The sequence below is a fragment of the Thrips palmi genome, unplaced genomic scaffold (genome assembly GCF_012932325.1).
Source record: "Thrips palmi isolate BJ-2018 unplaced genomic scaffold, TpBJ-2018v1 HiC_scaffold_3, whole genome shotgun sequence".
Taxonomy (NCBI): Eukaryota; Metazoa; Arthropoda; class Insecta; order Thysanoptera; family Thripidae; genus Thrips; species Thrips palmi.
In genome coordinates, this window is record NW_023144630.1 from 13,217,272 (window position 1) to 13,238,797 (window position 21,526).

At 59.3% G+C, this 21,526-nt stretch overlaps 1 protein-coding gene and 29 non-coding genes across 30 annotated transcripts; 5 read left to right on the forward strand and 25 right to left on the reverse strand.

The window, feature by feature from the left end:
• Positions 1-5,460: 5,460 nt before the first annotated feature.
• On the reverse strand, positions 5,461-6,618 carry LOC117647903. The gene has a single exon (XM_034389878.1). It carries the CDS (start codon positions 6,616-6,618, stop codon positions 5,461-5,463), a length of 1,158 nt encoding a protein of 385 aa, XP_034245769.1.
• A 3,615-nt stretch (positions 6,619-10,233) lies between these two features.
• Trnap-agg lies at positions 10,234-10,305 on the reverse strand. The gene has a single exon. It is a non-coding gene; the product is annotated as a tRNA-Pro (tRNA).
• An 81-nt stretch (positions 10,306-10,386) lies between these two features.
• Trnat-agu lies at positions 10,387-10,460 on the reverse strand. Its single transcript has one exon. It is a non-coding gene; the product is annotated as a tRNA-Thr (tRNA).
• A 71-nt stretch (positions 10,461-10,531) lies between these two features.
• On the reverse strand, positions 10,532-10,603 carry Trnaq-cug. Its single transcript has one exon. It is a non-coding gene; the product is annotated as a tRNA-Gln (tRNA).
• An 81-nt stretch (positions 10,604-10,684) lies between these two features.
• Trnas-gcu lies at positions 10,685-10,766 on the reverse strand. The gene has a single exon. It is a non-coding gene; the product is annotated as a tRNA-Ser (tRNA).
• Positions 10,767-10,848: 82 nt separating this feature from the next.
• On the reverse strand, positions 10,849-10,920 carry Trnae-cuc. Its single transcript has one exon. It is a non-coding gene; the product is annotated as a tRNA-Glu (tRNA).
• Positions 10,921-10,999: 79 nt separating this feature from the next.
• On the reverse strand, positions 11,000-11,072 carry Trnak-cuu. Its single transcript has one exon. It is a non-coding gene; the product is annotated as a tRNA-Lys (tRNA).
• A 398-nt stretch (positions 11,073-11,470) lies between these two features.
• On the reverse strand, positions 11,471-11,552 carry Trnas-aga. The gene has a single exon. It is a non-coding gene; the product is annotated as a tRNA-Ser (tRNA).
• Positions 11,553-11,763: 211 nt separating this feature from the next.
• Trnal-cag lies at positions 11,764-11,847 on the reverse strand. The gene has a single exon. It is a non-coding gene; the product is annotated as a tRNA-Leu (tRNA).
• Positions 11,848-11,961: 114 nt separating this feature from the next.
• Positions 11,962-12,033, forward strand: Trnam-cau. Its single transcript has one exon. It is a non-coding gene; the product is annotated as a tRNA-Met (tRNA).
• Positions 12,034-12,358: 325 nt separating this feature from the next.
• Positions 12,359-12,430, reverse strand: Trnap-ugg. Its single transcript has one exon. It is a non-coding gene; the product is annotated as a tRNA-Pro (tRNA).
• A 121-nt stretch (positions 12,431-12,551) lies between these two features.
• Positions 12,552-12,624, reverse strand: Trnar-ucu. The gene has a single exon. It is a non-coding gene; the product is annotated as a tRNA-Arg (tRNA).
• Positions 12,625-12,809: 185 nt separating this feature from the next.
• Trnac-gca lies at positions 12,810-12,881 on the reverse strand. Its single transcript has one exon. It is a non-coding gene; the product is annotated as a tRNA-Cys (tRNA).
• A 183-nt stretch (positions 12,882-13,064) lies between these two features.
• On the reverse strand, positions 13,065-13,136 carry Trnaq-uug. The gene has a single exon. It is a non-coding gene; the product is annotated as a tRNA-Gln (tRNA).
• A 386-nt stretch (positions 13,137-13,522) lies between these two features.
• Trnah-gug lies at positions 13,523-13,594 on the forward strand. The gene has a single exon. It is a non-coding gene; the product is annotated as a tRNA-His (tRNA).
• A 130-nt stretch (positions 13,595-13,724) lies between these two features.
• Trnaf-gaa lies at positions 13,725-13,797 on the reverse strand. Its single transcript has one exon. It is a non-coding gene; the product is annotated as a tRNA-Phe (tRNA).
• A 112-nt stretch (positions 13,798-13,909) lies between these two features.
• On the forward strand, positions 13,910-13,983 carry Trnai-aau. Its single transcript has one exon. It is a non-coding gene; the product is annotated as a tRNA-Ile (tRNA).
• Positions 13,984-14,122: 139 nt separating this feature from the next.
• Trnam-cau lies at positions 14,123-14,195 on the reverse strand. Its single transcript has one exon. It is a non-coding gene; the product is annotated as a tRNA-Met (tRNA).
• A 2,559-nt stretch (positions 14,196-16,754) lies between these two features.
• Trnar-ucg lies at positions 16,755-16,827 on the reverse strand. Its single transcript has one exon. It is a non-coding gene; the product is annotated as a tRNA-Arg (tRNA).
• An 84-nt stretch (positions 16,828-16,911) lies between these two features.
• On the reverse strand, positions 16,912-16,984 carry Trnan-guu. Its single transcript has one exon. It is a non-coding gene; the product is annotated as a tRNA-Asn (tRNA).
• Positions 16,985-17,077: 93 nt separating this feature from the next.
• Positions 17,078-17,148, reverse strand: Trnag-gcc. Its single transcript has one exon. It is a non-coding gene; the product is annotated as a tRNA-Gly (tRNA).
• Positions 17,149-17,258: 110 nt separating this feature from the next.
• Positions 17,259-17,365, reverse strand: LOC117648712. The gene has a single exon (XR_004587946.1). It is a non-coding gene; the product is annotated as a U6 spliceosomal RNA (small nuclear RNA).
• Positions 17,366-17,408: 43 nt separating this feature from the next.
• Trnar-acg lies at positions 17,409-17,481 on the reverse strand. Its single transcript has one exon. It is a non-coding gene; the product is annotated as a tRNA-Arg (tRNA).
• Positions 17,482-18,388: 907 nt separating this feature from the next.
• Positions 18,389-18,461, forward strand: Trnaa-agc. The gene has a single exon. It is a non-coding gene; the product is annotated as a tRNA-Ala (tRNA).
• A 72-nt stretch (positions 18,462-18,533) lies between these two features.
• On the forward strand, positions 18,534-18,605 carry Trnad-guc. The gene has a single exon. It is a non-coding gene; the product is annotated as a tRNA-Asp (tRNA).
• An 85-nt stretch (positions 18,606-18,690) lies between these two features.
• Trnap-agg lies at positions 18,691-18,762 on the reverse strand. The gene has a single exon. It is a non-coding gene; the product is annotated as a tRNA-Pro (tRNA).
• An 81-nt stretch (positions 18,763-18,843) lies between these two features.
• On the reverse strand, positions 18,844-18,917 carry Trnat-agu. Its single transcript has one exon. It is a non-coding gene; the product is annotated as a tRNA-Thr (tRNA).
• Positions 18,918-18,986: 69 nt separating this feature from the next.
• Positions 18,987-19,058, reverse strand: Trnaq-cug. The gene has a single exon. It is a non-coding gene; the product is annotated as a tRNA-Gln (tRNA).
• An 81-nt stretch (positions 19,059-19,139) lies between these two features.
• Trnas-gcu lies at positions 19,140-19,221 on the reverse strand. The gene has a single exon. It is a non-coding gene; the product is annotated as a tRNA-Ser (tRNA).
• Positions 19,222-19,303: 82 nt separating this feature from the next.
• Positions 19,304-19,375, reverse strand: Trnae-cuc. The gene has a single exon. It is a non-coding gene; the product is annotated as a tRNA-Glu (tRNA).
• Between the last annotated feature and the right edge of the window lie 2,151 nt (positions 19,376-21,526).

Below are 21,526 nucleotides of genomic sequence, written 5' to 3' on the forward strand. Positions count from 1 at the left end.
AAACCCCCTGGCGAGGGCGCTCTCGCACCTATGGGCCGTTGACATCTAAAAGTGACAGAAGCAGGGTGACGACCGCGTGGGAGGGAGAGAGAGGGCGCAGAAAGGGACAGGAGTCATGGAAACGGACAAAATGACGAAAAAACAGACGCCCGACGGGGGACTTGAACCCACGACCCTTGGATTAAAAGTCCAATGCTCTACCGACTGAGCCGGTCTCCCGCGTGACAGGCGGGGATACTGACCACTGTGTGCAGCTCCGCGGAGCTCCGCTTGTTTTGATTTTTAATCCATCGCCATCGACGTTTTTATCCAGTTTTATCCTTTAACCCAAGTCTTACTGATTTTATTTCTTAACGAACTAAGTGTGTGTGATGTGATTTTGGAAGATCTCAAGATTTTATTGTGTGTGTGTCAGTGTCTGTGATCACGACCAACTCATCTGTGATTTCCATCTGTGATATTGGTGTGTTTATCCCACCGGAGCCGCGTCTGCAACCCACTTCAGAATGGCAAGTGACTTTAATCCTTTTGTATGGCTGGGCCGATAGAATTTGACTTAGTTTTGTGATCCTGCTGTGTGCGTCTGCCGCAAGCTTCGAGGTTATGTTGCCCATAGCCACCGCATGTTTGCCATGCTTTCAGACTCTTTTCTTCTTCTTCCTGCTTGGGCACTGCCTTGTTTTTGTTTTGTGTGCGCGCCCTCTGCTTTGAGGTTAGGTTGCCCATAGCGCCCGCATGGCTGCCATGCTGCCTGACTCTTGTTTTTCTTCTCTGCGCTGGGCACCGCCTTCTATCTGTGTGTGCGTTGCGCGTCGCCTGCTATGTCTCCCGCGTGCCGTTCGCGTCAAGTGTGTTTGAGTGACGTCACGCCCCGCCGTTTCTCCCCGAAGGCAAGGGTGCCGCGCCGCCAAAAACTGTCCGGGTCGGTGGGTCTCGATCCCGGGACCCCCGCGTGCCGTGCCGGTGCGCTACCGTCTGCGCCATCGCACATGCTGCATCCGCCATGTCGCGCCTCATCATTGTAGTGCCACTGGGAAAGACTTTTCCGTGCCCGCTATGCCCGACCGCGAGCCCCGTGAGGTCGCTGTCAGCGCTCAAGCGGCACGTCGCGCGCATGCACGGCGTCGCGGACAGCAGTGCGCGCTGCGCCGTGTGCGACGCCCTCTTCCCGGACCGGCGCACCGCGACGCCCCACCTCGTCAAGGCCCACGACATCAAGGGGGACGGCGACCACGACGCGACGGTCTGCGAGATCATGCCCGACGGGTTGCCTGCCGACCCGGAGCCGGCCGCCCAGTCGCCGCCGCCCTCGCCCGTGCCGGATGGGTTGCCTGGCACCCCGGCGCTGGGCGACGCGCCGCCCCCTCCACCGCCCGCGTCGAGTGGGCTGCCTAGCAGCCCGGCGCCGGGCGACGCGCCGCCGCCACCACCGCCTGTGCCGGACGGGCGGCCTACCTCGCCGGCGCCTGCTCCACTGTCGCCGCCCGAGCCAGAAGAGCTGCCTGCCCTCCCGGCGTCAGGCACTGAAGATACAGTCCGAGCGACTCCAGAGGCTACCGCCCCAGGTTCCCCGGCCTCGGCCGCGGTCCCGGACGGGGCGGTCCTGGCCACGTCACACAGCAAGGGCCCTGCCCCCAGGCAAGTACAAACCAAACGACTTGAAGTACTTCCTCACTCGCAGAGTAGTAGTGCCTCTCCTGCACCTGCAGCCCTGGGGCAGGCGAGCCCGCCGACGTGCGCCCTCCCCTCGCCGTTCAACCGGACGCCGTGCAGGCCGTCTCCGCGGATTGCCTCGGCGACCTCGACGGCCAGCCGCCTCCGCCGACTGCACTTCAAGGCGAGGACCCCGCCGGCGCTGCGCCGCTCCCCGATCGTCAGGAACGTGCTGCTGCCGTCGCCGCCGGACATCAGGGCCGCGCCACTGCCCACTCAACCGGCCGCCCCGCGGACCCACAGGGACGGGGCCGCCGCAGAGGCTACACCCCAGCGCGCCCCCGCCTTGGCCTCGGCCTCGGTGGCGGCCGCAGACGGGGTGTTAACGGCCACGCTACGCAGCACGGGTGCTGCCCCCAGGCAAGTAGTACCCAATCCCTTTACCACTCTGCTATCTTGGAGCAACTCCTGGGCCGTGCCTTCCTGCTCAGGTGCCTCAGCGTCGACGACCAGCGCCGCAGCACCCGTCCCGCCCCTGGCGGCAGAGGCCACCTCCCAGCAGTCCCCTGCCCCGGCCTCGGCCCCGGCGGCGGCTGCGGACGGGAGGTCAACGGCCACTCAACAAGGCACGGTTGCCTCCCCCAGGCAAGTAGCTGCTGGTCAATGTGCTTTCTTCCGTCGAGACGCACCTCTGCCCAGTCCTTCCTGTGCAGGACGCGTCTGGCCGCCTCCGTCGACGTCCACACCGCCTAGACTCGCTCCTCGCCTCCAAGACTCACCTGCTCCGAGGACTCCTGGCGCCGCCAGCCCTGTGGACAGCACCTCGCCCCACAGCCAGCCGTCCCCGGCCAGCTCGGCAACTCCACCCGCCGCCAAGGTCAGCCGCCGCCAGCAGGAATGGCTTGACAAGATCCACGCCGCAGCGAGCTGGGAGGACTTCGAGGAGGTCGTTGCCGCCTTCACAGCGTCCGTGCAGCCGAAACCCACCCGCAGCAAACCTGCAGGCAACGCCCGAGGAAGAGGACGTGGCCCAAGACGGGGACGGGGACGAGGACGTGGACGAGGACGTGGAGGAGGCGCCCGCCAACCCCAGCGCAACGACGAGTTTGACGTGGAGGAGGCCAAGAGGATTCAACAGCTCTACTTTGCCAACAAGAAGAAAGCCATGCGGGAGGTGCGCGAGGAAGACTCACCGCTCTGCGCCGTCGAGCCGGAGAAGGTCGCCGCCCACTTCGACGAAGTGTTTGCTCGGAGGACGCCGGACCTGGACGAACGGCCTCCAGACCTCGTCTTGCCGCCCCGCCAGGCCGAAGAGCCCAAACTCGTCGAGCCCATCACCGCCGCCACCGTGGTGAGGCGGCTCCAACACGTGTCGAGCACCGCCCCCGGCATCGACGGCATCATGTACAGCCACCTCAAGGCCGCGGACCGCGGGGGCCACGTCCTCGCCGCCATACTCACCGTGTGCCTGCAGCAGAAGAGGATACCGTCGGTCTGGAAGGAAGCCCGCACCATCCTGCTCTTCAAGAAGGGGGGACATTTCCGACCTCACCAACTGGCGGCCAATCTCCCTAAGCAGCTGCATCTACAAGTTGTATACAGGCATCCTCGCCGATCGCCTGGGTCGCTGGGCTGGCCGCACTGGTGCCATCTCGAAAGTCCAAAAGGGCTTTATGCCAACGGAAGGATGCCTTGAGCACAACTTTGTACTCCAGCAGGCAATCGACGAGACCAAGCACTCTGGAAAGGAGCTGACAGTCACGTGGCTTGACCTCAGAAACGCCTTCGGCTCCGTTCCGCACAGTGCCATCTTTCACCTTCTCCGCCTGCACGGAGTCCACAGGCACCTCATCGAGATAATCGAAGAGCTCTACAGTGGCTGCACCACTACCTTTGTAACGGCCAGCGGCGAGACCCGCCTGGTGAAGATGGAGGCTGGGGTTAAACAAGGTGATCCCCTCAGCCCAATTGTGTTTAACCTTGTTATCGAAGTACTCATTCGTACTGCCCTGCGGCTCGGCGAGTGCCACGGCTTCGTGGTGCTCGGCCAGCGGGTCACCTGTCTGGCCTACGCCGACGACTTAGTGCTACTCGCATGGCGTCGCCAGAGTATGCAAGCACTGCTAGACGCGGTCAGCGCTGCCGCCACCTGGCTAGGCTTAGAGTTTAACGGCGCCAAATGCGCTACGCTGCACATCCAACAGAAGAAGTGCGTGCCAGCCCCAAACTACCGTCCAGGGACAGCCAATTCCATGCCTATCAGAAGGCCAGGCATACCAACATCTTGGTGTCCCGACTGGACTGAAGATTGACCAGACACCGGACCAGACAATCAAGTCTATGCGAGAAGATGTGCAGAAGGTGTCTTCGGTTATATAAAAATTTATTATACCTAGGTATTGAAATTACAAAGCTTTAAGAGAAAATGTTGTAGTGCTGGCTTGCGCTGATGCAACGACTTGAGAGAGAGCTAAGGTTGTGAACCCTATGGCGACCGGGCAGGTATTCAAATACTTTATTTACTCGCCCAGTGCGCCTTACATACTAATATGACTACTAAAAGCAGTGATGCACTTGAAGTTAAATTATTTAAAATAAATTTGCTAGGCAGAGAAGTAGAGCCTAGCAGAATAAACTACGGATAGGAAAAGTTCATAAACTGCGCGATGCTGGCGGCGCGGCGCTACCCCGCGCGGCCTGGGGACTGCGGCGCTACTCCGGTGGTGCTGGCGCGGCGGAGATACTCCACGCGGCGGACGGGCGGCGCTCTCGCGGACAGTGGCGGCGCTACTCCGGGCGTCGATACTCCGCGCTGACGGGGTCTCTGCGGCGGGCGGACCTGCGACGCGGCGTCTCGGCAGTGCCAGCGGGTGTTGGGCTGGGGCAGAGGAGTCCACGGAGAGAACGGGCCGAGAGCGTCACAGGTAAAGGGCAGAAAAGGATTGTACTTGCCCTGGGTAATGGCAGGCGCTGTGCAGCATGGCCGTTAACACCCCGTCTGCGGCCGCCACGGCGTGGGGGCGCGCTGGGGTGTAGCCTCTGGGCGGCCCCGTCCCTGTGGGTCCGCGGGGCGGCCGGTGGTGGGGCGGGCGGCGTCGGAGCGGTCCAGGTGAGGCGCAGCTGGGCGAAGGAAACCTGCAGGACACACACCCCGCCGATTGAGGCTGTTCGGCACTGGATGGTGGAGGCGAAACTGGAGTGTACTTGCCTGGGGTGAGGTCCCGCGCTGTGCAGCATGGCCGTTAACACCCCGTCTGCGGCCGCCACGGTGTGGGGGCGCGCTGGGGTGTAGCCTCTGGGCGGCCCCGTCCCTGTGGGTCCGCGGGGCGGCCGGTGGTGGGGCGGGCGGCGTCGGAGCGGTCCAGGTGAGGCGCAGCTGGGCGAAGGAAACCTGCAGGACACACACCCCGCCGATTGAGGCTGTTCGGCACTGGATGGTGGAGGCGAAACTGGAGTGTACTTGCCTGGGGTGAGGTCCCGCGCTGTGCAGCATGGCCGTTAACACCCCGTCTGCGGCCGCCACGGTGTGGGGGCGCGCTGGGGTGTAGCCTCTGGGCGGCCCCGTCCCTGTGGGTCCGCGGGGCGGCCGGTGGTGGGGCGGGCGGCGTCGAAGTGGTCCAGGTGCGGCGCAGCGGGGCGAAAAGAACCTGCAGGACACACACCCCGCCGAGTGAGGCTGTTCGGCACTGGATGTAGAAGGCAAAGCTGGATTGTACTTGCCTGGGGTGAGGTCCCGCGCTGGAAGTCATGGCCGTTGACACCCCGTCTGCGGCCGCCACGGCGTGGGGGCGCGCTGGGGTGTAGCCTCTAGGTATTGGTGGGCTGCTGCGGTGTCCTGGGGATGTGGGGCTGGACGTTCTCGGTGTACTGCCGCACTCCGGACACGTGTTCCACATAGATGTCCCTGGACCACTTGATGACGTCGGAGACTATCTTCTGCTTCAGGGTGTTGGTCTCCTTGACCCCGAGCGCCGCCAGCGCCCTCTGGTTGCGGGGATCCCAGGAGCCCAGCGCTCCAACCACGACGGCGTCCAGGATGACGGTGAAGCCCTGCCCCTCGAGGTAGGTCTCCAGCGCCTTGTACTTGTTGATCTTGTGCTCTCGGGTGGTGGCAAGAGCGGTTCTTCTGTTCTCAAAGGGGCACGCGACGTCGATGATGGTGGCGACGTTGTGGACAGTGTCGCGGACCACGATGTCGGGCTTGAGGTTGGAGCCGGACCCCACGACGGTGCGCTCCAGCCGCAGGTGCTGGCGGCGGTGCTCGGGCATGGCGTCGACGAGGTGCTGCACGACAGTGGAGTGGCGGTTGCGCCAGCCCTGCGAGAGGCGCTGGCAGTGGCACAGCACGTGCGCCGTCGTCTCGTCCCACTGGTGGCAGTAGCGGCACTTGCGGTCCAGGTCCTTGACGCCGCGGATGCAGCCCCGGAGTGGGAGGACGCCCAGCCGCGCCCGGAAGATGAACCTCCAGTCGGCGAACCTGGTGTGGCGGCCGTACGCGACGAAGTGGTTGGAGGAGGCGTCCAGGCTGGCGCAGTCGTAGACCTTGCCCTGGTCGGGCTTGGCCAGCAGGCGGCGGTGATGGTGGTGTTGGACGCACTGGCGCAGCTTGGAGTGAAGCAGGCGGCGTGATTCGACGTCCACCTTGGCGACCTCGGGCTGCCTGCCGCTGAAGGGCACGCACACGGTGAGGCGCTGCAGAGTGGGACTCCACTCCCAGCAGAGGCCGTGGATCTTGTTGCTGAGGCGGCGCGTCGCGTTCCGGGCCGCGGTCCAGATGCTGGCGTGTTCATGGTTCTCCCGCATCTTGGCGCCGGACAGGAAGGCGGCCAGGTCGATGTGTTCGGGCATCCTGCCGACGCGGTATTGCACACACTGCTTCAGGGACGCCTCGGCGAGCATGCGGACGGTCCTGTCCGGGCAAGTGAGCACCTTGAATGCATGGACCACCGCGGCCACGTCGGCCATGTCGCCGAGCGGGAGGAGATTGGCGCCTCCGCGGGACGTCGGCAGGAACACGACTTCCGGGCTGGCGCGGCGGGGCAGGAAGAGGGCCTTCTTGGCGGCGGCCTTCACTTCCGCGTCGAGGCGCTGGAATGCTCCTTTGCGCACTCTGGAGGTTAGGAGGCAGAATTGGATGCGTGGCAGGACGAACGTGCGGAGGGCATCCAGCTTCTGCCACGGCGTGAGCAGACTTTCAGACACCTTCTGCACATCTTCTCGCATAGACTTGATTGTCTGGTCCGGTGTCTGGTCAATCTTCAGTCCAGTCGGGACACCAAGATGTTGGTATGCCTGGCCTTCTGATAGGCATGGAATTGGCTGTCCCTGGACGGTAGTTTGGGCTGGCACGCACTTCTTCTGTTGGATGTGTAGCGTAGCGCATTTGGCGCCGTTAAACTCTAAGCCTAGCCAGGTGGCAGCAGCGCTGACCGCGTCTAGCAGTGCTTGCATACTCTGGCGACGCCATGCGAGTAGCACTAAGTCGTCGGCGTAGGCTAGACAGGTGACCCGCTGGCCGAGCACCACGAAGCCGTGGCACTCGCCGAGCCGCAGGGTAGTACGAATGAGTACTTCGATAACAAGGTTAAACACAATTGGGCTGAGGGGGTCACCTTGTTTAACCCCAGCCTCCATCTTCACCAGGCGGGTCTCGCCGCTGGCCGTTACAAAGGTAGTGGTGCAGCCACTGTAGAGCTCTTCGATTATCTCGATGAGGTGCCTGTGGACTCCGTGCAGGCGGAGAAGGTGAAAGATGGCACTGTGCGGAACGGAGCCGAAGGCGTTTCTGAGGTCAAGCCACGTGACTGTCAGCTCCTTTCCAGAGTGCTTGGTCTCGTCGATTGCCTGCTGGAGTACAAAGTTGTGCTCAAGGCATCCTTCCGTTGGCATAAAGCCCTTTGGACTTTCGAGATGGCACCAGTGCGGCCAGCCCAGCGACCCAGGCGATCGGCGAGGATGCCTGTGTACAACTTGTAGATGCAGCTGCTTAGGGAAATTGGCCGCCAGTTGGTGAGGTCGGAAATGTCCCCCTTCTTGAAGAGCAGGATGGTGCGGGCTTCCTTCCAGACCGACGGTATCCTCTTCTGCTGCAGGCACACGGTGAGTATGGCGGCGAGGACGTGGCCCCCGCGGTCCGCGGCCTTGAGGTGGCTGTACATGATGCCGTCGATGCCGGGGGCGGTGCTCGACACGTGTTGGAGCCGCCTCACCACGGTGGCGGCGGTGATGGGCTCGACGAGTTTGGGCTCTTCGGCCTGGCGGGGCGGCAAGACGAGGTCTGGAGGCCGTTCGTCCAGGTCCGGCGTCCTCCGAGCAAACACCTCGTCGAAGTGGGCGGCGACCTTCTCCGGCTCGACGGCGCAGAGCGGTGAGTCTTCCTCGCGCACCTCCCGCATGGCTTTCCTCTTGTTGGCAAAGTAGAGCTGTTGAATCCTCTTGGCCTCCTCCACGTCAAACTCGTCGTTGCGCTGGGGTTGGCGGGCGCCTCCTCCACGTCCTCGTCCACGTCCTCGTCCCCGTCCCCGTCTTGGGCCACGTCCTCTTCCTCGGGCGTTGCCTGTAGGTTTGCTGCGGGTGGGTTTCGGCTGCACGGACGCTGTAAAGGCGGCGACGACCTCCTCGAAGTCCTCCCAGCTCGCTGCGGCGTGGATCTTGTCGAGCCATTCCTGCTGGCGGCGGCTGACCTTGGCGGCGGGTGGAGTTGCCAAGCTGGCCGGGGACGGCTGGCTGTGGGGCGAGGTGCTGTCCACAGGGCTGGCGGCGCCAGGAGTCCTCGGAGCAGGTGAGTCTTGGAGGCGAGGAGCGAGTCTAGGCGGTGTGGACGTCGACGGAGGCGGCCAGACGCGTCCTGCACAGGAAGGACTGGGCAGAGGTGCGTCTCGACGGAAGAAAGCACATTGACCAGCAGCTACTTGCCTGGGGGAGGCAACCGTGCCTTGTTGAGTGGCCGTTGACCTCCCGTCCGCAGCCGCCGCCGGGGCCGAGGCCGGGGCAGGGGACTGCTGGGAGGTGGCCTCTGCCGCCAGGGGCGGGACGGGTGCTGCGGCGCTGGACGTCGACGCTGAGGCACCTGGGCAGGAAGGCACGGCCCAGGAGTTGCTCCAAGATAGCAGAGTGGTAAAGGGATTGGGTACTACTTGCCTGGGGGCAGCACCCGTGCTGCGTAGCGTGGCCGTTAACACCCCGTCTGCGGCCGCCACCGAGGCCGAAGCCAAGGCGGGGGCGCGCTGGGGTGTAGCCTCTGCGGCGGCCCCGTCCCTGTGGGTCCGCGGGGCGGCCGGTTGAGTGGGCAGCGGCGCGGCCCTGATGTCCGGCGGCGACGGCAGCAGCACGTTCCTGACGATCGGGGAGCGGCGCAGCGCCGGCGGGGTCCTCGCCTTGAAGTGCATTCGGCGGAGGCGGCTGGCCGTCGAGGTCGCCGAGGCCATCCGCGGAGACGGCCTGCATGGTGTCCGGTTGAACGGCGAGGGGAGGGCGCACGTCGGCGGGCTCGCCTGCCCCAGGGCTGCAGGTGCAGGAGAGGCACTACTACTCTGCGAGTGGGGAAGTACTTCAAGGCGTTTGGTCTGTACTTGCCTGGGGGCAGGGCCCTTGCTGTGTGACGTGGCCAGGACCGCCCCGTCCGGGACCGCGGCCGAGACCGGGGAACCTGGGGCGGTAGCCTCTGGAGTCGCTCGGACTGTATCTTCAGTGCCTGAAGCCGGGAGGGCAGGCAGCTCTTCTGGCTCGGGCGGCGACAGTGGAGCAGGCGCCGGCGGGGTAGGCCGCCCGTCCGGCACAGGCGGTGGTGGCGGCGGCGCGTCGCCCGGCGCCGGGCTGCTAGGCAGCCCACTCGACGCGGGCGGTGGAGGGGGCGGCGCGTCGCCCAGCGCCGGGGTGCCAGGCAACCCATCCGGCACGGGCGAGGGCGGCGGCGACTGGGCGGCCGGCTCCGGGTCGGCAGGCAACCCGTCGGGCACGATCTCGCAGACCGTCGCGTCGTGGTCGCCGTCCCCCTTGATGTCGTGGGCCTTGACGAGGTGGGGCGTCGCGGTGCGCCGGTCCGGGAAAAGGGCGTCGCACACGACGCAGCGCGCACTGCTGTCCGTGACGCCGTGCATGCGCGCGACGTGCCGCTTGAGCGCTGACAGCGACCTCACGGGGCTCGCGGTCGGGCATAGCGGGCATGGAAAAGTCTTTCCCAGTGGCACTACAATTATGAGGCGCGACATGGCGGATGCGGCATGTGCGATGGCGCAGACGGTAGCGCACTGGCGCGGCACGCGGGGGTCCCGGGATCGAGACCCACCGACCCGGACAGTTTTTGGCGGCGCGGCACCTTTGCCTTCGGGGAGAAACGGCGGGGCGTGACGTCACTCAAACACTTGACGCGAACGGCACGCGGGAGACATGGCAGACGACGCGCAACGCACACACAGATAGAAGGCGGTGCCCGCAGTGGTCAGCATCCCCGCCTGTCACGCGGGAGACCGGGGTTCGATTCCCCGCCGGAGAGGCTCCATTTTTTACGTTTCTTTTTTTAAAACTTTAAGTCAGAATGCTGACGCTCCTTTACATATGAAAGGTGGTCTCAAAAAGAGAGGGTCCGTCCGGGATTTGAACCCGGGACCTCTCGCACCCTAAGCGAGAATCATACCCCTAGACCAACGGACCTCGGCGTACAGCACTGCTCAAACACGGCAAGGAGCAATACGGTGTCGCTTTCTTGAGTCGGGGTCTCAAAACGAGGAGTCCTGCCTCCAGAGAGAATCGAACTCTCGACCCCCAGTTTACTAGACTGGTGCTCTAAACCACTGAGCTATGGAGGCGACGTGGCGACGGGCTCCGAGGCAAGCCCGACCAGAGGGGTTTGTGTGATCGCGTGAGACCTCAAAAGGGCAGGTCCCACCGAGATTTGAACTCGGATCGCAGGATTCAGAGTCCTGAGTGCTAACCATTACACCATGGGACCGCATGATGTTGCCGTCATTGCTCGCCGTTTGAGATTCTGCTACACCGGCGGGGCGAGGGAAAACGAGAAAAGAGGACGAGACGACGAGGATGAGATTCGAACTCACGCGGGCAGAGCCCATTGGATTAGCAGTCCAACGCCTTAACCACTCGGCCACCTCGTCACATGACGCCGTGCGAATTCGCTGAATGCTACTGAAGGGACGAATACGGGGATCGCTGCATGAGAAGGGGCGGGCAAAACGATTCCGGTACCGGGAATCGAACCCGAGCCTCCTGGGTGAGAGCCAGGTATCCTAGCCACTAGACCATACCGGACTGCACTATCGTTGTGAGCGGCAGACGCGAGACACTGTGCGAGGAGAAGGTCGATAGAAAGATGGCGTAGAAAAGAGAACGCCCAACGTGGGGCTCGAACCCACGACCCTGGGATTAAGAGTCCCATGCTCTACCGACTGAGCTAGCCGGGCTTGTGTAGCAGCATGATTCACGAGGCTATAAGAGGAGCAGCGGCACGCCGAGAGTCTGACCGGCTCTGGGGAGGCGCGTCGGTGAAGCCCCTTGTCGAGATCACGCCTTTGTGTGGAGCGCAGGGATGTGGCCAAAGTTGTGACAGGCGGCATGGCGGCCGATGAGACGCGTACCTTCCATGCGGCATGCAGTCCGGCCGTGGCGAGCAGGTGAAGTGGGGCCGACTGTTGATACATAACCTGCCCCTTTGGGTACGGCGCATAAAATTCGAAAATCACTCGCTGAAAGCCGAACAATTATATCTACCCAACATAACGAGCGACCATTGACTGGCGAATGGGTGGGTGGGGTTATGCAGGAGCGTGGGTGAACGAACGGTGGGACTGAAAAAAGAAGTCGCAGTCGGCAGGACTCGAACCTGCGCTCCCAGAGGGAAACTGATTTCTAGTCAGTCACCTTAACCACTCGGTCACGACTGCTCGTCGAATGCAGGCAGCGTCGTGCGTGCTTGCGCGGCGCGGCGCGGCCGACTCGGGGTAGGGCCCCCGAAGGGGTTAGGGCGTAAAGGGCGTAACGGTGCGTGAAGTGCGTCAAGTGCACTTATGCACTTTGGCACTGCAGGCTGGGTGGGTGGATGGATTGTATATTGTATTGTAAAAAGTAGAAGATGGAAAGTAGAAAAAAAAGAATTGGCAGCGGTGGGATTCGAACCCACGCCCACAGAAGTGGACTGCGACCTGAACGCAGCGCCTTAGACCGCTCGGCCACGCTACCCGGGTTTAGAGAGAAGATTTTCTGCTCGTCAATAAGAAGGGAGGGAGTGTGAGGGCGGGCGGCGGCCTCTCTATGTCTCTTGCAGTGTGTCTCGCCGTGGCGCACGTTCAACACAGCAGAGTGGCGCAGTGGAAGCGTGCTGGGCCCATAACCCAGAGGTCCGAGGATCGAAACCTTGCTCTGCTATGCCTCAATGTTTTGTCCTCAACGTTTCGCTTTCAGACGCACACTGAGCGTCGTCGTCAGGTCGATACGTCGCTGCAGAGACCCAGCAACACGTCAGGATGGCCGAGCGGTCTAAGGCGCCAGACTCAAGGGAAAACCCTTGCCCCGGGTCCAGTCACCGGGTCTGAGTGTTCTGGTCCTCGAATGAGGGCGTGGGTTCAAATCCCACTTCTGACATCCTTTTTTATTTCTGTCTTTTTTGCCCCCCTCGCCGCTCCTGAGAAAAAAAAAAACAATAGAGGAACGCGCGACAGACCGAGTGGATGCTGTTCGCGCTCCCGTCAGCGGGCCCGTCCGGGATTTGAACCCGGGACCTCTCGCACCCAAAGCGAGAATCATACCCCTAGACCAACAGGCCGGCACGTACGTGTGTAGCGGGGATCAGACAGAGGCAAAGACGACAGCGGCGGCCGCCTCAGGAGATCGTGACAAAAACGTCGTCGTCATCTTGCGTCTACGAGTCACGCCACGACCGCGCCCATCCCTGGCGGGGATCGAACCCGCGACCTTCGGATTAGAAGTCCGACGCGCTATCCTCTGCGCTACAGGGACATTGTAACGGGCACGGCGGCGGCACTCGTCCCAGCCGCCACTTCCAATTTCGGACCTCGAGCTCCCTAAACGAGGTTGCCAGAGGGCTCCACCGGACAGTTCAGCGCGTACGGCACCGCGACTGCGTGCAATATTACAGCATCCCCAAAATAGAGAGTGTATGGTGGACACGGAGTCTCCGGCCCAGGGGGCACCCGGGTTTGAACCGGGGACCTCTCGATCTGCAGTCGAATGCTCTACCACTGAGCTATACCCCCACGATGTGCGCGCAGCAGCAGGCCCGATACCAAGAGGTGGAGCTCGCGCATTCCTTCTGCACGCCAAAGCTTGTCCCGATCGCCAGCGCCGCTCCACCGGGTTGCACGGTCGCGGACGCGCTCTGGACCGGGCCGCATCCGCGATCAGTCCGCGCCGCTCCCAAAAAGAAGCGGTGGAGAGCCAGGTCCCACCGAGATATGAACTCGGATCGCTGGATTCAAAGTCCAGAGTGCTCACCATTACACCATGGGACCGCCCTGGCGAGGGCGCTCTCGCACCCATGGGCCGTTGACATCTAGACGTGACAGAAGCAGGGTGACGACCGCGTGGGAGGGAGAGAGAGGGCGCAGAAAGGGACGAGGAGTCATGGAAACGGACAAAATGACGAAAAAAAAAAGACGCCCGACGGGGGACTTGAACCCACGACCCTTGGATTAAAGTCCAATGCTCTACCGACTGAGCTAGCCGGGCTCTGAGAAACGAATGGAGCCGGAGCGCTCCCCGCCCTCCTAGCCCCCTCCCCTGCGGACCATATTCCTCATCTAGATGACAACTGGCATGACGGCCGCGTCGCCGTCAGTCTGTCTCGTCGATGAGTCAGTAGCTCTGCGTGACCGTCGCTCAGCATGTGGGCGGGTCAGCCGTGATCGTATAGTGGTTAGTACCTCGCGTTGTGGCCGCGATAACCCAGGTTCGAATCCTGGTCACGGCAGGTGACACATTTTTCCCTGCAACATTGGTCTCCCCCTACCTCCCCCTCCCCCTTAAATTTTGTCAAACAAATCGAAAACAAACGCCTGAGCGATACGCCTGAGAACGGATTGCGAAAAGAAAAGGGGGACTGCCGAAACCCGGGATCGAACCGGGGACATTTAGATCTTCAGTCTAACGCTCTCCCAACTGAGCTATTTCGGCTGATAGGCGCATGTGCGACACGGCAGACCCATAAAGAGGCGCTCCGTGCACTCAGTCCGTCTCGGCCCATGTGACGAGATGATCTCCGCTGCGGCCGCGTTCCTCACCATCTGGCCCATTAGCTCAGTTGGTTAGAGCGTCGTGCTAATAACGCGAAGGTCGTGGGTTCGATCCCCCCATGGGCCAAGGTCTCTTTTGCTCGTCCTCATCAAATAGGAGTTATTCGAAAGGAAACAAAATTCAGACTGTCTCCCCGGCCATAGTGCGAATTTTTACTGGTAGTGATTTTTCGCTCTTTGGTTGCGCCGACAGGATAAAACATGTGTGCCCCGGGTGAGGATCGAACTCACGGCCTTCAGATTATGAGACTGACGCGCTGCCTACTGCGCTACCGAGGCTGACGTCAGTACACCGCCCCATCAAATACAACTGCCACCCCTCTACCCCGAGGCGAAGAAAAAAATAAAATAAACTAGGGGTACGCGCCGTTTAGTCTGGGCGCGTAGTGTGGCTGAGCGATGCGAATGGACATGGTTTGTGCACTTTGGACTGTGCTTGAGAAGACGAAATGTGCATCTTAAGGACTCATATTGAGTGAACTTTAGACCAGGGGTACAAATGGAAGTGATTTTCGTTATCAAAACACCAAAAACTGCTGGGATCAATTCCAAACTCAATTTAAAAATTTTGGTCCAAAATTGGTTAAAATTCGGTTAAATGTGAGTCTGGGAAAAGTTTGAAGGTCATTTTTAAGTTCAGCACACCAAAAACTGCAGGAAACAATATAAAACTCGACTTGAAAATTTTGGTCCAAAATGACCTAATTTGGGATGAAAATATAAGTCTGGAGTCGAAATGAGAGTGATTTTCGTTATCAGCACACCAAAAACTGCTGGGATCAATGTCAAACTCGATTTTAAAATTTTGGTCCAAAATTGGTCAAAATTCGGGTAAGTGTGAGTCTGGGAAAATTTTGGAAGTCATTTTTGAGTTCAGCACACCAAAAACTGCAGGAAACAATATAAGACTCGACTTGAAAATTTTGGTCCAAAATGACCTCGTTTCGGATGAAAATATAAGTCTGATGTCAAAATTGAAGTGATTTTTGCTATCAGCACTCAAAAAACTGCAAGAATCAATGTGCAATTCAATTTAAAAAATTTGACCCAAAATCGGTTAAATTTTGGGTCTGGGGACTATTTAGAAGTCAATATTGAAGTCAGCGCACTGAAAACTGCAGGGAAACGCATGACTCTCAAATTAGAAAGTTTCGCCCCAAATTGCGTAGCTCTTGGTGAAAGTTTAGGTTTGGCATTGAAATAAATATAGCTTTTGTGACTAGTACACTGAAATCTACAAACAACTATCTAGACTCAATTTCTGTACATTCCTTCACTGTCTTCATGAAGCACCCACTGTCATCGCCAATTCCCTGATGCCACACCAATGTGAATCCCTCAGTCGAGTAACATTCAATTGCCAGCATTGAATCGCTCAATTGGTTACTCGTATGATTGGGTCACTATTCGATATCTCTTTTTTCTTAACTAATCAATTCTCAATTTTATAAGTAATATCTATGAAACATTTTGTCATTCTTTCATTGTGAACCAGTGAATAAAACCATATTGATTGGCATACGTTATCACAGTTAATATTAAGAGAGTCAGTTTAGGGAAGGCTGATCTGAACCAGTTAACGGGGACCAATTATTGTCAAATCCAGTGATTCGTCATATAGAGTCCAATGCTCCAAGGCTTAATGAACCGACACAATTTATCTTACTCAGGTATGCAATACTGAGTAGTACCAGTTATATTAACTTCAGTGAAGTGAAAGGAATCGTCTCATTAAATCCATTCACTAATTCACTCACCGCTCAAAACCTGAGTCGTCTCTTTGAACCCAATATCAATTCAAACTCTATTAGGATTAAATATACACAACCATACATTGATTCTATTAATAAACACATGTTAGTACTTTTGCACTCTTGTCAGCTTGCAGCATTGCAATAGAATGTATTTCTCGAGTCCAAACTAAGTATGCCTGCTAATTTCAACACAAGTTATTTATGCATTTCGCTGATTTCCTCTACTATGAAAATTTAAAAAAGAGGATGACACTATAGAAAATGAAACAAGTAGATGCCCACAATACAAAAGGTCAAAATAAAAACATTCTTTTTACACTGCTCTGTCAAAGTGCACTGACCTGAAGAAGATTCCCTTCGAAAGGGGGAGGGGGGAGAGGGGAACGAAACACGTAAATCATTTTCACTGCCATTCTCCATATTTCGCTGTGTTGATACTCTAAAATGGTTTTAATCATTCTAGAATGTGGAAAAACTATGGCCGATCTCATTTCCAATCCCTTCTGCTCGTTATTTTGTTTTATTTGCTTTTGCTTCTGTCCCGTATTTGAGAGCCGCGGCCGCAGGTATGAGAAATTCGTGAGTGCTGAGTGCTGCCAACCTAACCATGCTAATAACCTGATTCAAAAGTATGTTTTAAATATTTCAAACGATACTAAACAACGATTTGAAACAAACTCGTGTTGGGGGGTACTAAGGCGACGTTAAATACGAAATCTTGAAACTATAGCCACTGTAGTTGCTGAGAATCGTTGGTGAGTACAAACACACAGACAGACTCACGACCAGTCACTTTTCAGCGCGCCCAAACACGGCAAGGGCTTCGCTATCGCTCAGCCAATCAGCGCGCCCAAACACGGCAAGGGCTTCGCTATCGCTCAGCCAATAATAACAATAATAAGGGGGAAAAAAACTAACTTTACCAGAGCGTTTCTAAAAGAAGAGGCGATGTGTGCCCGCGTATGCACGGGTGCCACATGACCCCGACGTGAATTGAACACGCAACCTTCCCCAAAAGAAAGAAAAAGGGGGAGGAAGAGGAATCGTTCCTCTTCTCACGCTCTCCTGGCCATAAGAACGGGGACGACCGTGACAGGACTCGAACCTGCAATCTTCGGATCCGAAGTCCGACGCCTTATCCATTAGGCCACACGGTCCTCGGTCCCGCCTGCTCGCTGCTGGACCATCCTACCGGACTGCGCGGGGAAGCAACTGATGAAACTTCCACCAAAAGAGATACGCGCCCCCGGGTGGGGTCGAACCACCAACCTTTCGGTTAACAGCCGAACGCGCTAACCATTGCGCCACGGAGGCCCATGACGATGCACCTCCACTTTGCAGCTCCAAGCGTCTCGTCCCTACGTCGATGCCGTGTTTTATTCCGTCCGTGTCGGCTGGCGACAAAATTGCATCGGCCGGGAATCGAACCCGGGCCGCCCGCGTGGCAGGCGAGCATTCTACCACTGAACCACCGATGCCGATGGGAACTAGCGACTCGGAAGAGGGTCTGGTTCTCATCGCACGGTGGTGTCGCCGCAAAGGCGGAGCTGACTGGCCCAAGTGAGAGGCCCTCTCCGAAAGGCGGCCAAAAACTGTGAAACGCTTCACGATTTCGCGTGTCATCCTTGCGCAGCGGCCATGCTTATCTTCTCTCTATCGTTCCAATGTTAGTATATGTACCGCCGAAGCGAGTACAGAGAGTGAGCGCGCGGCGCAAGAAGCAAAACGGGAGACGCCTCGATCCTGCCAGGATTCGAACCTGGAATCTTCTGATCCGTAGTCAGACGCGTTATCCGTTGCGCCACAGGACCGACGAGATGGAGAGGTCGCATGTTTGCTAATAAGAGTGACAGTCAGTGGGGAACGACTGCGGCGTCCTCGTCACACACGGGATCTGTTGTTCGTCAGTGATCCAGAAAGTCGTCAGTGTCCCAGAATGTCATGCACGTTCCAGAAATGCATTAAGACCGGCCACGGGCCGATGAGGGACACGGACACGGCGACACGGCGTCAAGTCATGGCAGCTCTTTGTCGTCATAAGACACGAGCAGCGGCGTCCACCTCCCACACGGCAGGGAGAAGGGGGGGGGGGGGGGGGGGGTAGCTCAGATGGTAGAGTGAGTGTCCCTTTAGCATGAGGCCAGAAAAGCACATTGGTTTGCTTTCTTCATGAGGCCGTATGGGCTCACTCTCGGCGCGCCCTTTTCTTCTTATGTTTCAATCGAGCGCCGGGTTTTGGACATGCGTTGGTTGGGGCAATCATGAGGCCAGAAAAGCACAGTGGTTTGCTTTCTTCATGAGGCCGTATGGGCTCACTCTCGGCGCGCGCTCCGCTCCATCATCGTGAGGCCAGAAAAGCACAGTGGTTTGCTTTCTTCATGAGGCCGTATGCGCTCACACGCGGTGCGCCCTTTTCGTCTCATGTTTCAGTTATACTCTGCAAACTCAACAGTGTGCTCAGTACAACTCTGTTCAGCGTGTACTCACAAGTACACTCCAACGTGCTCGTGAGCACACGCTGACGATAGTGTACTCGTGAGTACACGCTGAAGAGTGTGTACTCGTGAGTACACGCTAAAGAGAGTGTACTGAGTACACTGTTGAGTTTGCAGAGTAGAGCGAGCGTCGGGTTTTGGGCATGCGTTGGTTCGGGCATTTTTGCTCTGTTGTTGGCTGGTTTTTATTTAGTTTTGGCCCGTCCCACCTCCCCCACGGCAGGGGGGTGTAGCTCAGATGGTAGAGTGTCCGCTTAGCATGCGGGAAGTACGGGGATCGATACCCCGCACCTCCACTTTTCGTCCGTTTGTCCCTCATATGCCAAGTAGATGGTGATGCGTGGCGGGACAGATCCCGCCAGGCCGCATCTTCGGTGGTATAGTGGTCAGCATCCCCGCCTGTCACGCGGGAGACCGGGGTTCGATTCCCCGCCGGAGAGGCTCCATCTTTTACGTTTCTTTTTTTAAAACTTTAAGTCAGAATGCTGACGCTCCTTTACATATGAAAGGTGGTCTCAAAAGAGAGGGTCCGTCCGGGATTTGAACCCGGGACCTCTCGCACCCTAAGCGAGAATCATACCCCTAGACCAACGGACCTCGGCGTACAGCACTGCTCAAACACGGCAAGGAGCAATACGGTGTCGCTTTCTTGAGTCGGGGTCTCAAAACGAGGAGTCCTGCCTCCAGAGAGAATCGAACTCTCGACCCCCAGTTTACTAGACTGGTGCTCTAAACCACTGAGCTATGGAGGCGACGTGGCGACGGGCTCCGAGGCAAGCCCGACCAGATGGGTGTGTGATCGCGTGAGACCTCAAAAGGGCAGGTCCCACCGAGATTTGAACTCGGATCGCAGGATTCAGAGTCCTGAGTGCTAACCATTACACCATGGGACCGCATGATGTTGCCGTCATTGCTCGCCGTTTGAGATTCTGCTACACCGGCGGGGCGAGGGAAAACGAGAAAAGAGGACGAGACGACGAGGATGAGATTCGAACTCACGCGGGCAGAGCCCATTGGATTAGCAGTCCAACGCCTTAACCACTCGGCCACCTCGTCACATGACGCCGTGCGAATTCGCTGAATGCTACTGAAGGGACGAATACGGGGATCGCTGCATGAGAAGGGGCGGGCAAAACGATTCCGGTACCGGGAATCGAACCCGAGCCTCCTGGGTGAGAGCCAGGTATCCTAGCCACTAGACCATACCGGACAGCACTATCGTTGTGAGCGGCAGACGCGAGACACTGTGCGAGGAGAAGGTCGATAGAAAGATGGCGTAGAAAAGAGAACGCCCAACGTGGGGCTCGAACCCACGACCCTGGGATTAAGAGTCCCATGCTCTACCGACTTTTTTTTTTTTGAAAACATCAATATAATTCGATTTAACAGTGATATAAACATAATAGAATAAATAAATAAAAAAAATAAGGAAAACTCAGGTACTTCATTTTACATTAGAAATTTGCTTGATGTTTGAACTTGATGAACATTCTTAAAACGGTTAAAAGGCTTGAGGTGGTCGTTAAAATGGACGTCACATGATGCCTCTCCATTCCAGGACAGCGGCGGCGGCGAGGGGCTTATTACCACCGAAGTGGGTTCGGCCCCCCGTGCCCTACGCCAACCTGGAACAGAGAGACATCATGTGAGTACCGACAGTTTAAAACATTTAAAAAACAAGTTAAAATTGGAGCCAATTAAATTCAGATAAAATGCAAACTAAAAAAAAACCAGGGTTAAAATACAGAGTGTAAATCAAATAAAAGTGCAACATAACCTTCGCCGTGTGCCGCTACTCCCTGGCGGCACGGCGGACGGACTTCCTCGGAGATACCCCGCGCGCTACGGCGGCGCGCTCCTACGCAGCCGACGCTGCGCAGCGCTACTCCGCGCGGTGCTCGGCGCTGGCAACAGGCGGCGCGCTGCGCCGATACTCCGCGCGCCTTCCAGTGTCCCAGCAGACGACGCGCCGGCCCGGCGCGTGACGTCGACTCCCTCGCCGCGCCGCCCCACTGTCGGCCGCGGAACCGAGAGATCATCGTCAAGCTCGCGATCCGCCCGTGGGCGGTCGGTCCTCGCCTCCTGCTCACGGATGGGGCTCCAGGGCCCCACCGGCTCATCGCAGGCACTGCTCACGAAGGGCGCTTGCGCCCCCGGCTCATCGCAGCGGACTCACATAACGGAACCACGACCTCGCCGCGCCTCGCCGCGCAGCCACACTGTCGGCCGCGGAACCGAGAGATCATCGTCAAGCTCGCGATCCGCCCGTGGGCGGTCGGTCCTCGCCTCCTGCTCACGGATGGGGCTCCAGGGCCCCACCGGCTCATCGCAGGCACTGCTCACGAAGGGCGCTTGCGCCCCCGGCTCATCGCAGCGGACTCACATAACGGAACCACGACCTCACCGCGCCTCGCCGCGCCGCCACACTGGCAGCCCGCTGACGTCACACGACGCTCAGAGCTGCTCCCGCTGCTCCAGGTGTCGTTGGAGCGCCGCAGCCGTGACCTTCCTCCTGGTGGCCATGAAGTGGACCGCCACGCCCAGAGTCCAGGTTGCGGCGGCCCCGGGCGGCCCCGCGGGCAACGTCGGCCTGGTGATGGAGCTCTCCGTGATGACCGCGCCCGTGGAGTCCAGGACTCGCTGCCGCAGCCAGGCCCAGGCGGCCTGCCGCTCGGCCCCGCAGCGCGCCAGGCGGTGCTCGACGTCCTCGGGTTCCTGGCAGTGGGGGCAGTCCGGCGCCGTGGCCTGCTTGGCGGCCTGCAGCCGGATGGCGGTGGGGAGCACGTCATGTACCGCCTCAAACCAGGTCGACCGGGCGTCGACGGGCAGGCCCTTGACGTGCACGCAGCGCCAGATGTGTCGCTGCACGTCCGCGTCGACCTCGCGCATGGCCCTGGGCACGGGCACGTCCTCGGCGAGGGCGGTGGCGTACAGCGTCCGCGTGAGGCCTTTCCCCAGCAGGTCGGGGGGCACGGCGTCCGAGGGCGCAGACCTGCGCGTCGCGTCGAAGTACTTCAAGCAGGCCGGCAGCGCGTCCACGCCAGCGAGCTCCTGCTGCAGGCGCCGCAGCCAGCACCCAGACAGAGAGGCCCCGTCCGCGCGCGCCGCAGTCTCCCACCTCGCCGTGAACATGGCCGCCGCCTTCCTGACGGGGTCCTGGAGCCCCAGACCGCCGCGTTCCTTCGGCTGCACCAGGACGTCGAACGGCACCCTGACTCGCTTCGCCGCCCACAGGAACTTGCCGACGGCCTTCCTCACGGTCTGGGCGTGGTTGGCGAGCAGTGGCGCCACCTGTGCAAGGTGCCACAACAAGGGCATGACATAGGTGTTGACGTACTGCACCTTCTGGACCAGGTTGAGG

Coding starts and splice junctions, on each gene's coding strand:
- LOC117647903 (XM_034389878.1), bottom strand. CDS start 6,618: ATGGCCGACGTGGCCGCGGTGGTCCATGCATTCAAGGTGCTCACTTGC.